Genomic DNA, 15,119 nt, shown 5'->3' on the forward strand with positions numbered 1-15,119 from the left:
GATATTCTAATTAAACTCAATATAAATATGTCACTTTAGTGTGGAATACCAAACTCTATGTGTAAAAAATTATATCACAGTCAACAGTTGTTTAATGTTTGAATTTCACCATTTTAATCTTAAAACTTTTAATATTTTTATAAAAAGGTTGTTTTTTATTAATTAATTAATTATTGTTTTTGAATAATGTATTTAAGTAATATCGATTTTGAAAGGTTCAATATGTATTTTATTGAATGATTTAATTAATTCATTTGTATATAGTATATTATATGTATATTTGGTTGTTTTTATTTTTATTTGAATATTTGGAAAAATAAATAGTAATAAATGATATTCTTATTGAAAATTAAGTTTCAAAATGTGTTATTTGTTTCATTTGTAGCCATTTGAACTCAATATAAATATGTCACTTGTTCAAATTGTATGGAATATCAATCGTATAATATCATTTATATGTAAAAAGCATTCATTTTAAAATAAAATGAATTATAATAAAAGTATATGCAATTAAATTAAAACCTAATCTTGTTATTTATTTAATTATCTTAAAACTTTCCAATCATATACAATTCTTAATTCAGCCCTTCCTTCTTTGATATTTGACTTTTTTAAATTAAATTATGAACTCATTATTTTTACTTCTAATTGGGCCTTCCATTATATAAATCATTGAATTGAATTATTCCTAAAAAGAATGCTTAGAAAACAACGACCTCTGGTGCAGCAGTTATTTCTGGGGGGTCATGATGTGTCCTGCGTCTCCTCCACAGCTAGACCGATTCAAAGAGCCTCCTGCATACGGGCCCATGTGCGACCTGTTGTGGTCCGACCCCCTGGAGGACTTTGGGAACGAGAAGACTCAAGAACATTTCACCCACAACACGGTGCGAGGATGCTCCTACTTCTATAGGTGAGAGCGCCTGAACCCCAGAGACTGAACTGAGCCGACTGGTCACATGATTCAATCGCTTTTTACTGACTCATCGTGAGTATCACAGTTTTCTTTACATGTGTCAAACCTGATCATCTGTTTCAATTCAATTCAATTCAATTTTATTTTAAGTGTCTTATCATAACAAAGTTATCTCAAGACACTTTACAGTTGGTTGTTAGCACTGTATAGATATAGGTTTTCCAAAAAAAAAGAAAAGATTATGTATATTTCCAGCCACTAGGTGGCAGCAGTTATTACGTCTTTACAGCTAAACGGACAATACAATCCAGCGATGACTGGGGACGAGAGGATACAGTGACATCTTTTAAAGCTGACGTTTGGACCTATTTTGGTTTGAACACAAACGGAAGCAGTTACGACTTCGTCAAGAGTCATGTGGTCTGTAAATTCTGATGATGACTGAGGACGAGAGGATACAGTGACATCTTTCAAAGCTGACGTTTGGACATATTTTGGTTTTTTAAAACAAACGAAAGCAGTTACGACTTCGTCAAGAGTCATGTGGTCTGTAAATTCTGCAACACCAGAGTCAAGTACTCGACAATACTACACATATATACTTGTTACTACAGTATCACAACACCAGAGTCAAGTACTCGACAATAATACACATATATACTTGTTACTACACTATAACAACACCAGAGTCAAGTACTCGACAATACTACACTTATATACTTGTTACTACAGTATCACAACAACAGAGTCAAGTACTCGACAATACTACACATATATACTTGTTACTACAGTATCACAACACCAGAGTCAAGTACTCGACAATAATACACATATATACTTGTTACTACACTATAACAACACCAGAGTCAAGTACTCGACAATACTACACTTATATACTTGTTACTACAGTATCACAACAACAGAGTCAAGTACTCGACAATACTACACATATATACTTGTTACTACAGTATCACAACACCAGAGTCAAGTACCCGACAATACTACACTTGTATACTTGTTACTACAGTATCACAACAACAGAGTCAAGTACTCGACAATACTACACATATATACTTGTTACTACAGTATCACAACACCAGAGTCCAGTACTCAACAATACTACACATATATACTTGTTACTACACTATCACAACACCAGAGTCAAGTACTCGACAATACCACACATATATACTTTTTACTACAGTATCACAACACCAGAGTCAAGTACTCGACAATACTACACATATATACTTGTTACTACAGTATCACAACACCAGAGTCAAGTACTCGACAATACTACACATATATACTTGTTACTACAGTATCACAACACCAGAGTCAAGTACTCGACAATACTACACATATATACTTTTTACTATAGTATCACAACACCAGAGTCAAGTACTCGACAAAACTACACAAATATACTTGTTACTACAGTATCACAATATATTACAATATAACGTATCGTTGTCACTGTATCTTAATACGTATCGCGGCCCCTAGAATGCTAAACAATTTGGCCCCCGGCATGATTGATTTTGACACATGTGTGTAACATGTGTGTAACAGGATTGTCGTGATCAGGTTCGTATGAGGTAAAGTGTGAGTCGTGTGTGTCGATGACAAAAACAGTTTTTTTGACTTGTGTTCTGTCCTGCTGGTGTTTTGCAGCTACCCGGCAGTCTGTGACTTTCTACAACACAATAATTTATTATCCATCATTCGAGCTCATGAGGCGCAGGATGCCGGGTGAGTTTTCCACAACGTTCTCCGGGGCCGAGCGTGGGCGGGGAATTAAACTCCTATAGGGGACACATTATATGCTGGGACTTGTGGTGAGGGCGGTTTCAATACGACTCTCATAAGAAGATACTTTTTTCTATATTACATATAAACGGACAAAGATCTTCAGAAAGAGTCTCATGATGGTCACATTTGGCTTCTTCTTGCTTTAGACACCGCTAGGTAACCTAGCAACCCTAAAACAATGTTGAATGAAGAACAAAAACATTAGTCACATGAGCATCGATTGGACGTATTGATCTTTTTTTTTATGAATGTCAAGTTTTGCTCAATGGGTCCCACGAGCTGTGCGTGATTACAAAGATAAGAAGTATTATCTAATTCTTTACTGTGTATAAACTAGATTTAAAGGTCTATCATTTAAATAATGAGGAGAAAAAATGACAAATAATAGGCAAACATTTTAATATTAAAATGTTGGGTATGAGTTGTAAATATCTAGGGAATCTGTAAATGTATATAATGAAATATAAAAATAATTATAAATAACATTAATATTATTTCTGATTTTTGCTTCAATATAACTAAATACATTTTGAAAAAATAAATTAAAAAAAAAACGGGTTATTTAAATGCATTGATACATAATATTGTCAACAAAATCAAAGGATCATTCAACGTTAAATATTAAGCGCTTAAGTTTAAAAACTTTTTGGTAGTGAAAATGAAATAGTTAAATAGTAATAAATAAAATAATGATGTCTGGAAATCTTTAATAATTTTTTAATATTGTTGTTTTATTATCATAAATAATTACTATATTGAAAAGTTATTATCATAAATAATTACTATATTGAAAAGTTGAATATGTATTTTTTTTTCTTCTTAATAGTTAAATTTAAATATTTTCAAAATTAATATTTTTCTTTTACACATAAAGTTTGATATATTTTTTAAATAATATTTTCTGGCTTTATTATACCATCATTCTTATATTTAATATAACAACATATGAATTTAAAATTCTTGGAATATCAAAGTTTGTAAAAAAATTATTTATAAACCAAAAAAAATCGGCCTTATAGTCTACAGATGATTATGTAAAGAAAGTAAATCCAATAAACTTTACTCAAAAAGGTTTGAGGCGACACGTCTGTTATTGACTGTCGGACTGAAGCAGTTCTTCTTCGACCGACGTCTCAAAATGTCAAAGTGGATTTTTTGCTGCTGCTGATTCTCTCAAACCAATACAAGAGATGATGGACTCCATGTTGTGCTCTCAGTGATTTTCTGGTGGAGCTCCGCGAAAAGAATCAATATTTAAAGACGACTCGAACAATAACTTATTGATGCCTCTGCTCCTAATGGCCGCCGTGAAGGTGCTCGGCCAATCAGACGAGTCGAAAACGTTTATGTTCGTCGAGGATTTCTTTAATGTTGCTTCACTGTCGTTTCTCTCTCCGAGTCTGAGCTCATGTCTTTCATCTCCATCTGTGTCAGGTGTGATTTAAATCGAGATAGATTGACGTGACATCTGGCTCCTCTCCGGTCGGCTTCACCTCGCTGTTGTTTACCCTCACGCGCTCCTTTGTGCAACGGTCACGAGGGGCGCTTCTGGCTCAGCTCAGACCCGGAGAGTGTGTTATTGTTGTTGCCGAAGTGATGATGCAGCAGAAAAGGATGTCAACCGTACAAAGATAGGGAATCCATATCACACAGAAGACCCTCGCTCCCCGGGGGGGGGCCGCCCCAGAACAAACACCTGTTAGACTAATCGTTCCTGGGAGAGAATTACATTTGGGAGAGTGTTACCAAAACATGACATCACCTGGAGCCTCATTGTTTCTTGATTTGAGCTTTAAACACGTTTTTATTTTCATGAAAATATTTTTTAAGTAAAAGAGTATATAATAAATATATATATATATCTTGATTAGGCTGGTGCAATTATTTTTCCTCAGGGGCCAGGAGTCGAGCCAAAAGAATGAGGGAACAAATAAAGAATTGTATATGATGGGAAAGTTTTACAATAAATAAATAAATAACATTTTATTGTAAAATAAGCCTAGGTTTTAATTTGATGGAATATACTTTTTTCATTCTAATTCATTTTATTTTAAGATTTTAAAAACAATGCCATTTCATATATTTTTTTATTTCAAATAAAATGCATCAAAACTGTTCTTATGCCACAATTGTATTAGTTTAATTTATTATTATTTTATGAAAAAAACATACAAAGAGTATGAAACAAAAAACAATTAAAAGGACAAATAAAAGGCAGAAAAGAGGAGAAAAAACATATTCTAACAAAGATTTTTTAGGAAAATAAACATACAAAAATGCATGATAAAGAAATGACATTAAGACCGACAATAAGTAAATTTTGTAATATTTAATTGTGTTTAGATTGTATTAAACAATATCATATAAAAGTACTATGAGAAAAAAGATATTCAAACTAAGATCTTCAGGACAATATATGTAGGGTAGAACTCGTAATAGTATTGATTTATAGTGATTTTAAACATTTCTAAATGGCCAGTTTTATAGTATAATTTTCATTTTAAGTTAATGCGGGCGTGTGTGGAAACTGAAAAAAAAAACATAATTTACAAATCAATTTTAATGTTTTTTTATTGATTTATTATTTTATTACAGTATATATATGTTTTCTTATTTTTTAGGTTTGTTATTTTGACTTTTTTTTCCATCATTCTCTTTTTATACAGATGTAAGTAAGTAATTTATATTTATATAGCGCTTTTCCAGACCAGGGTCACAAAGCGCTTAAACAATCAAAACAATACTCAATAAAATATATATTTTAAAGATCAAGATAATACTGAGAACAACACAGGAGTTCCAGAAAATCAAGAAAAAGCCTGAACAAATAAAAATGTTATACTGTGTATATATTCTTTCTTAATAGTTAATGATAAATTGAACAGATGATTTTTTTTTTTGTCTCATATTCCATCGTTCTATTGTTCAGGTACCGTATGTACAGAAAGAGTCAGACGACTGGCTTCCCGTCACTCATCACCATCTTCTCTGCTCCAAACTACCTGGACGTGTACAACAACAAAGGTGAGTGTTTCGCCGTCGTCTCTTCTAAGCTTCACATCAGAAGCGTCACATGAAGGGTTAAATGTTGTCGCCGAGGAGTTCCGTACGAACGGGATGCTGCGTAATGAGAAATGATTTCGGCTGTAAAGGTTCGGTTTGGATTCCTTTTCGTAAATCCAAACATCGGCTTCGGGAATATTTGGGGCGGTGAAGTGATCTGGACCTAATGCGGGTCACGTGACCGGGCTGCTGGTGGCGCCGCGCTGCAGCGTGGATCTTTGCCATGAGGCTCCCTGAGTCAGCACTCTTCTGGCTTCAGCGGCGGCTCGGAGGGAGGGGTCCGACCACAGGAAGTGGAAATGTGGCAGCGAGGAGTAAAATGCCATCAGTGGGATTTGTGGTGGTGCATTGAAAGCATAAAAACATCGCTCAGCCGAGGGAGCGAGAAAGAGAGAGAGAAAACAGTCTCTGTTTTACTTGAAGGATTTTTTATTAAATCACAGCCGATGAAATGAGATAAAAGTTGAGAGACTCGAGCAGAACGAGCTCAACAGATACTGATCAAAGTGTCTTTTGTGATGTTTAATGTCCTCATTTGTGACAAAATATTGCAATATTATTCACTCATTCTTGATCAAATTGATCTAAAATTGTTAAACTAGTTTAAAGTCAATGCCATGAAAACTGTCACTGCTTCCTGTGCGATTGTTTGGGAAACAAAAATCCATGCTTTTGAGTCAGTTTCCCTCAAAACTACTTCAGTCAATACTATGGAAATGAAGGCAAATGTCGTCTCTTAACACGCTGGTCTGTGTATGGAAGTATACCAGTTTCATCAAAATATAAAATTAAACATAAAATTTAAAAGTGTTTAAACTTAAAATGATTAAAATGAATTAAATCATTAAATTCATTATAAAACGGTATAAAAGCGCCAGCGGACAATGACTTTAATAGGATTTTAATTAAGAAAATGTGTTTCTGAATTAATAGAACTAGTACATCAAAGTCATGTGTAAAGAAAAAAATCATAATTCCATAAAATAAATACTGTATTCAAATGTTTAATAAAAACAAATGTAACCTTTTCACTATTATTTCATTTATATTTCTATTGTTATCTCTAATCAGGATATTAATATCCCAAAACTATTTGGCTCGATATTCCCGCTCGTCCGGCTCGTGAACTGAAGCCGTCGCACCCGGCGTTTCAGCGGTTGATTGACAGCTGGAGCCAGCCAATGGCAATCGGAATCGGACGTACCTGCTTGTTACTTGTACTGTCTATAGTCCTTTTTATTCACTGCAGTTGTGGAACACTGGAAATATTGTTTCACTTTCAACTAGTTTTAGTGTAATATTCATACAGTATACTGACTAAAATGACTACTTCATGTATTTGCGAGTTTATGATGATGTTTATTAATAACGGTGAGTTCAAATATATTACTTTAATAATAGTAAATAAACAGTTTACATTGTTTTTCGTATCAAGATATCTGGTAGAACTATGGAGATATGACATTTTGTTCATATCGCCCTAAACACTACATTTAAATTGACTCACCAGTGTGTTTAGTCATGGAGGAAAGGGGGCGTGGTCAGAGCGAGCGGCGTCATTTTAGACTCTGTTCGGAACTTTTCGGTCAGGACTGTTTACCAACTCCGCTGCTGTCGCTTTACGGAAAGTCTGAAGTTGGCCGCGGCGTCGGCTCTTTCTCCAGGGGGGAAAAAAAACCTCGTGTCATCAATTATGTGGGCGGAGTCAGAAATCGAAGCCGGGTGTAATGGACGGCTCCGCTCGGGGGCGCCCGGTCCGAGACCACTGAGCATGCTCCGTGATTGATGGCTGGCGAACCGCGCACATAAATCCGGGAGGGAGGGGGGGGCGGCATCAATGGGGGGCCATCAATCACCTGCTGGGCGTCGCCCACATGACCCAGCGAGAGAGGGAGAGTGAGACGGGGCGAGGCAGAAAACAGGGTCTGAGTCGGTGTAATCGGAGTTGACACACACACACACACTGTGATATATGTATATGTGTGTGTGTGTGTATATATATGCTGTTACAGATAGTATCGTAAACCCCCTGTTGCCACGGAAACAAAGACACATCCATACGACACACAATGATACACATTCATACACACTTCTTGACAAACACGACATCTGGCTTTGTTCGTGCGCGAACGCGACGTCTCCTCCGACGCGTGTCCGTCATCAAATAAATGTGAATTCCAGTCGGACGAAGAAGCCGCATCCGACCGGCTGTCAATCTCACCCGCGACCTCTGACCTACGATTGGCTAGGAGTGGAAGATAACGCCGGAGTCAGCGGTTTGTGCGGAGGACGAGGGAGGATGCGGGGAATCACCTTCTATTTCGTGCTGGTGATGGCATCCTCTGTTGCCATGGGAACCGTTCCCGGGCACTCCTCTCATGAATAATCAATGACTGGGAAGGGGGGGTGTGGGGGGGGGCAGCGCTGCCTCCCCTGTTGCCGTGGCAGCAGTGCTCTGTTGCTTCCAGCATCCCGCGCAGGTCTGACACCTAGTGGCCACACGCTGTTTTTATTCCAAACAAACCTGGAGTAGAGACTGACCTTCGCCCACGCCAGTCAAAGCCGCCCACCCTCCGATCCATCACCATCCCGCCGACTCACCCGCCGAACCATTTACCATCAGCCCCCCCCCCCTCCCCTGCTTCCTGCCATCCAACCCACTCATCCACCGACCATCCATCCATTACCCCTCCTCCCCCACAACCCACCCACTCACCCACCCATCAGAGCTGCTCTCCATCACCTCGCTAATGTTATGCACTTTAATGTTTCTGCAGCGCCTGCCCACACACACACACACACACACGCACACACACTTGAAAGTGCAACACAACATGTAGGCTCGCTGTACTTTAATGTCGACTTCACTCCATGCTGCCATCAATTCATTCTTGTGTACTTGAAACGGACTCTATGATGTCGAACTCAAGCAGGAGATTTGTGTTGCATTTTAATACACTTAAGAGATAAATGAAGTGAACTTGCTGTCACGCACACTTAGTTCAACACAAACACACACGCTCATCACATGCTCTACATACACAAAGGTGCTCAGCCCCCACACACACACGATTTATCAAGGTTACACAAATATTTGTACATGTTTTTAAGGGGCCAAGTATTAATGCATACACACACACGCACACGCACAAAGATACAAACACATATATACACAAACTCATACACACAAGCACACACAAATGTTCAATCACCTACACTCAAGCATGTGATCACACACAAACAGACTGACCTACACAAGAACAGACATGCATGCAAACACACACACACACATGCACATAAAAACACAGACTCCTAAACACACTCACGCACAAACATACACACCTGGACATCTACATGCACACACAAACATTCACATGCCTACACACAAACATACACTTAACCACCTACACATGCATGCAAACACACACACACACCTACACACAAACATACACTTACACACCTACACATGCACACAAACATTCACATGCCTACACACAAACATACACTTACACACCTACACATGCACACAAACATTCACATGCCTACACACAAACATACACTTAACCACCTACACATGCATGCAAACACACACACACACCTACACACAAACATACACTTACACACCTACACATGCACACAAACATTCACATGCCTACACACAAACATACACTTAACCACCTACACATGCATGCAAACACACACACACACACCTACACACAAACATACACTTACACACCTACACATGCACGCAAACACACACACACACCTACACACAAACATACACTTACACACCTACACATACATGCAAAAACACACACACACCTACACACAAACATACACTTAACCACCTACACATGCACGCAAACACACACACACACCTACACACAAACATACACTTACACACCTACACATGCACGCAAACACACACACACACCTACACACAAACATACACTTACACACCTACACATGCATGCAAACACACACACACACCTACACACAAACATACACTTAACCACCTACACATGCATGCAAACACACACACACACCTACACACAAACATACACTTACACACCTACACATGCACGCAAACACACACACACACCTACACACAAACATACACTTACACACCTACACATGCATGCAAACACACACACACACCTATACACTAACATACACAAAAACACAGACTCCTAAACATGCAAACACACATCTGGACATCTACATGCACACACAAACATTCACACACCTACACACGAACATACACTCGCACACATACACAGACACAGACACAGACACAGACACAGACACAGACACACACACACACACACACACACACACACAGAAACAGAAACAGACATAGACATAGACATAGACACAGACACACCCTGGTCTAGAAAGGTCGCTTTACAAATAACCTTTACTTATTTACTTACTGACCTATGCACACACAGATACACACATGCATGTACGCAGAGACACACACACACTAATACAAACAAGCACACACTGACATACACACAAGCGAGCAGTGCTCACTTATCACTCATGACCTGATCAGGATTCCAGGTTTGATGACTTCTATTTTGGACCCGGGGCAGGAAAGTCCCCTTCGTCTCCCCCTTCATCTCCCCCTTCGTCTCCCCCGGTGACGAGCCAGGGTCTCTGGTTTCGGCAGATCTGGGCCAGCGGGCCTGCCGGGTCGTCTGAGCGGCCGAGCTTCTAAACCCGGACACATTTGTTGTTGAAGTGTTGACTCAAGTGTATTTCATTTAATAGTTTCTATTTTGAAAGGTTAATCGCTTTTTTTTATAATTGAATTTTAAAAATCCAAAATTTCCAGAATGAATGCGTTTGTTTACACATAAAGTTTGATATTTTCATTTAATCAGTAAGAAATAAACTAAATTCAATCTCTTTTTTTCTGGTTTTAGCCTTTTTTAAATTCAATTTCAAATGTTGTCGGACAGAACCAAAAGAGAACCGAGCTAATCGATCGTGTGCTTCTATATTGGTCACATGATCGTCCGCGTGTCACATGATTGGCCGAAAGTTTGATCCAGTGAATTGAATTTGAAAGGCCAGGAAATTAAAAAATATGTTTAATTTAAGAAATGTTATATTCTTATAATTGGAATTCAAATGACAAACTCTATGTAATAAAAAAAAAAGTCTGATTCAATTGTGGAAGGAAATGTAAACTTTCAATATAGAAACTATTTATTTTGATTTTTCAATAATGATAATAAAACGTTTCCATTAAAAAAAACATTTGAGATGTTTAACCGTGTGTGTAATAAGAGTTGTGTTTAATAAGAGTTGTGTGTCCTGAACAGCGGCGGTGCTGAAGTACGAGAACAACGTGATGAACATCCGACAGTTCAACTGCTCGCCTCATCCCTACTGGCTGCCCAACTTCATGGACGTCTTCACCTGGTCCCTGCCGTTCGTGGGCGAGAAGGGTGAGTGACGGGCGACGCCGAGGGGTTTCCACCTGGTTTTTTTCGGCTGACTGTCGTTCTTCCGCAGTGACGGAGATGTTGGTCAACGTTCTCAGCATCTGCTCCAACGACGAGCTGACCACCGACGAGGAGCTGGACGGTGAGAAACGGGCGCAGTTCACCAACTGTCCACTAGATGGACCCCTACTCTCAGACGTGCATCACTTTGCGTCAACGTTCCTGTATATCTTGAACCCAGATTACATTTCGTTTCCTAAATTTAACAGCACAGTAATTTGACTTACTATTAATGAAATAATGGGGCAAAGACATAGATTTAAAAAAGTACATGATTAATAATTGTATCGTGAAAATCTCCAAAATGTTTGTGCAACAAAAGTGTCACATTTCATTTACTAAACATACTGAAGTATGTCAGTGGCTTCATGATAGTGATTGGTTGAACTTTTTTATTAAAACGTTTACCCAGGCATTTCATTCTGAATTCCATAGGTTGGAATTGTTTTTAATTAGAAAAGATTTAAACTAAAAGGTTGATTAAATTAAATAGTTTATATATTAGAAGATTGAATCTGTTTTTTTTCCTGCTAATAAATTAAAAATAACTTTACACAAATAGTTTTATATTTTTATTTTAATTATTCAAAACTAAATGTTTTAAATTATTTTTCATTTGCAGCCCATGAAATTCAAAATATTGTATTGTCGATTTCTTGGAGAAAAAAAATATATATATCAATAGAAAAAAATAAAATTTTGCTAATTTAAAATTCAACCATCCAATATTCTTATGGTACTGATATACTAACATACAACATATATCCATAACATACTAGCAGTATCATATAATGGAAATGGAAGAAACATTGTTTCACCAGTCTTTGGATTATAAATGGAAATTTTTATTCACTTGTTCTCTATGAATTTTAAACATTAAACACCATTATAAGTGTGAATCAAATTCAGTTTGACAAAAATTGGCTTTAAAAACTGTGTGAGAAAAATAAATTCCAATAATAATAATATTAACTATGATTTTTTGTATTTATTTATTTATAATATTTTTGTTTACAATCCCATAACAAATCCATTAATAGGTTTGTGCAAAATAAACTTCAAAGTTAAAAACGTAGTCCACAGAAAATAGTTGTATCCGTCGAGAGCATCTCAGAAAACTTTGTTGCGTCATCTTAAAGCCGCGTCTTACCTTTACATTCTCGTCTTATCGGCGCTAAACCAGCCTTCGCTGCCACCGACAGGAAGTGATCTCACCGCCGCATCCTCCGTGTTGTGTTTACTGTGAGGGTGGAGGGTCAGGACTTCCCCGTCTTCAACCTCCACCCGGAACAAACGCTGTGTTGAAGTCTCTCACCGAGTTGTACTTTTTAAGACTCGTGAAAAAAAACAACTCATTTGCATTTCTGTCCATTCACTCTTCCCATGTTTATCTCTTCACTCATGATTTCATCTTCTGTCTCTGCTAATCTCTGATAATCCTGCCGTTGCCATGGTTTCACAGATTTATATTTCCCTCTTGTTGTCACACACACACACACACACAAGAGGCTGTGATGTCATCACCTGCTTCACCTCCTCTGTCCTAATTTCTATTTTCTATGTTTTTCAGAGTGTTATTGTTTTTCTCTTTTTCATTCTCGCTTCTCGTTTCACTGCCTGCCACCTTTCACTCTGCAGCCCATCCACTGACCTCTCTGTCCTTTTTCTTGTCTTCTCCTCTGGGGGTGTGTCATGAGAAGGACAGCTTATATATCCCCCCAAAAAAGGTACAAACACCAGACACGCTGGAGTGATCGCAGGTAGACGTTTGTCCGACGCTTGAAGACTAACCTGTCCGCTAACACCCTGAAGCTCACCGGCCTCACACACACACACACGCACGCACACACACACACACACGAAAACAATTCTGATGTCACCGATATATACTTCCATAGTCGGGTCACTCCAGTAAGTGTTAAACATTTCTGTTGTTTATTTCTGTCTCTTTTCCTGACATTTTCAAACACACGTCTTCATCTCCATCTTCCTTCATCACACATTTTTTTCAACAAATCAAGTTTCTCTTCTTTTCTACTCGTGTATTTAGGTTCGTAAAATTGTGTTAAAACTGACGCATGTGAACGTGGAGTCGGTTGCAGTGTTTTTTTCTTGGAGGGGGTAGGGGGTGTAACTTGAAGTGTGTGTTTGCGTCATGTTGTTCCACACACAGTTTGGACTTCACAGACACGAACACACACTCATGGATGTCTCGAACGCAGCGGGTTGGCTCTGATCACCGATCTGACCTTTGAACCCACAGGTGCCACGGCTTCGGCTCGTAAGGAGGTGATCCGCAACAAGATCCGCGCCATCGGGAAGATGGCTCGAGTCTTCTCCGTCCTCAGGTGAGTCCGTGATGATGTCATGTCATTGTCGGGTGACTCAATATGTAGATATTAAAATATGTCTTTATATCTTAGACACACACAACTAATATGCTATTGACATGTTTTATTATGTAGTAATTATGGTTTAAAATGACTTTTCTTTCTTTGAACATTAAATGTTGTATTTAATGTATAGTTGAGTGATATTTAGGTTATTTGATTATTCTTTTCTCCTTAGCAAACTAAATATAATGTGTATCTAAATATAATTTGAAAATCTAATGGACTAAATTGTTTTTTGTGTGTCAGGGAGGAGAGTGAGAGCGTTCTGACCCTGAAGGGTCTCACACCCACCGGCATGTTACCCAGCGGAGTGCTGTCGGGTGGAAAAGAGAAGCTGCAGAACGGTAAGAAACACACAAGTGACACTTTTGCAAAGACACATCCGTTTACTCGACGCCCTTCTGCAATACTCCAAATGATGAATACGTTTGTTTGTCTCGATCATTTAGAGAAGTGGATCAGAATCTCAAGGGCAGTTGTGGAGCTAGTTTAAGCGTTCAGGTTTAAAACGCTAACAATGGAACTTCTGTGGTTGAAGTAGTGTTTAAAGGTTGTACTTGCGGAAGTTACGGATAGCTTTAGCATTAGCAGTTGTTGTGATAGCGTTAGGAAAGTTCAGTCTCAGGAATAGCACAGTTAGCATAGGCAAAGTTTTAATAATCATTATAGCATTAACACAGTTATAATGATAGTGTTAGCAATAGCACACTTAAATGATGGTTTTGACATTAGCACAGTTGCAATGATAGCATTAGCACAGCTGTAATGACAGTTTTAGCAATAGCACAGTTGCAATGATAGCATTAGCTCAGTTGCAATGATAACTTTAGCCTTTGCACAGTTGTAATGATAGCTGAGGCATTAGCACCGTTGTAATGATAGCTTTAGCATTAGCAGAGATGCAATTATAATATTAACACGTTTGCAAAGATAGCTTTAGCATCAGCAAAGTTGCAATTATAGCATTAGCACAGTTGTAATGTAAGTATAGCTTTAGCATTAGCACAGTCGCAATAATAGCATTAGCACAGTTGTAATGATAGCTTTAGCATTAGCAGAGTTATAATGATAGCTTTAACATTTGCACAGTTGCAATGATAGCTACAGTTGTTTGAGACGCAGTGGTAAGTGCTGCCTCAACACTTCTTTCAAATGTTTTTCTGAAGGAACTTTGTTGAACACTTGGTAACGACGTAGTAGTTTCTCTGCTGGTTCTGTGAATACAAGTCAATGATTCTCACGACTCTCAGAGCACATGTTTGTGTAGGTGTTTCTTAGCGTCTCCTCGCTGTTCTGCTTTGATTCTGTCTTTTCTCTCTCTTTTCTCTAGAAACTGCAGGTAGAATCCATGTGCAAGTATTCTGTCTCTCACCTAGATCTTAGTCCCTCTCATTTTGTGGGTTCAGGCGACAGTTCATC

At 38.0% G+C, this 15,119-nt stretch overlaps 1 protein-coding gene across 4 annotated transcripts in view; it reads left to right on the plus strand.

Annotated features, from left to right (window-relative positions):
* LOC148081721 (protein phosphatase 3 catalytic subunit alpha) overlaps nucleotides 1-15,119 on the plus strand; it is a 48,227-nt gene that overhangs the window by 25,597 nt on the left and 7,511 nt on the right. For 2 of the 4 annotated variants that reach the window (XM_087788703.1, XM_087788706.1), the window contains exons 6-13: nucleotides 774-913; nucleotides 2,591-2,668; nucleotides 5,658-5,752; nucleotides 11,125-11,250; nucleotides 11,318-11,389; nucleotides 13,008-13,034; nucleotides 13,571-13,655; nucleotides 13,947-14,044. In XM_087788703.1, the coding sequence (XP_087644829.1) occupies nucleotides 774-913; nucleotides 2,591-2,668; nucleotides 5,658-5,752; nucleotides 11,125-11,250; nucleotides 11,318-11,389; nucleotides 13,008-13,034; nucleotides 13,571-13,655; nucleotides 13,947-14,044 (721 nt within the window). The remainder of the gene's footprint in view (nucleotides 1-773; nucleotides 914-2,590; nucleotides 2,669-5,657; nucleotides 5,753-11,124; nucleotides 11,251-11,317; nucleotides 11,390-13,007; nucleotides 13,035-13,570; nucleotides 13,656-13,946; nucleotides 14,045-15,119) is intronic. The other 2 variants (XM_087788704.1, XM_087788707.1) reach the window with 1 other exon arrangement.

Source organism: Callionymus lyra, chromosome 4, assembly GCF_982586985.1.
Source record: "Callionymus lyra chromosome 4, fCalLyr1.hap1.1, whole genome shotgun sequence".
Lineage (NCBI taxonomy): Eukaryota > Metazoa > Chordata > Actinopteri > Syngnathiformes > Callionymidae > Callionymus > Callionymus lyra.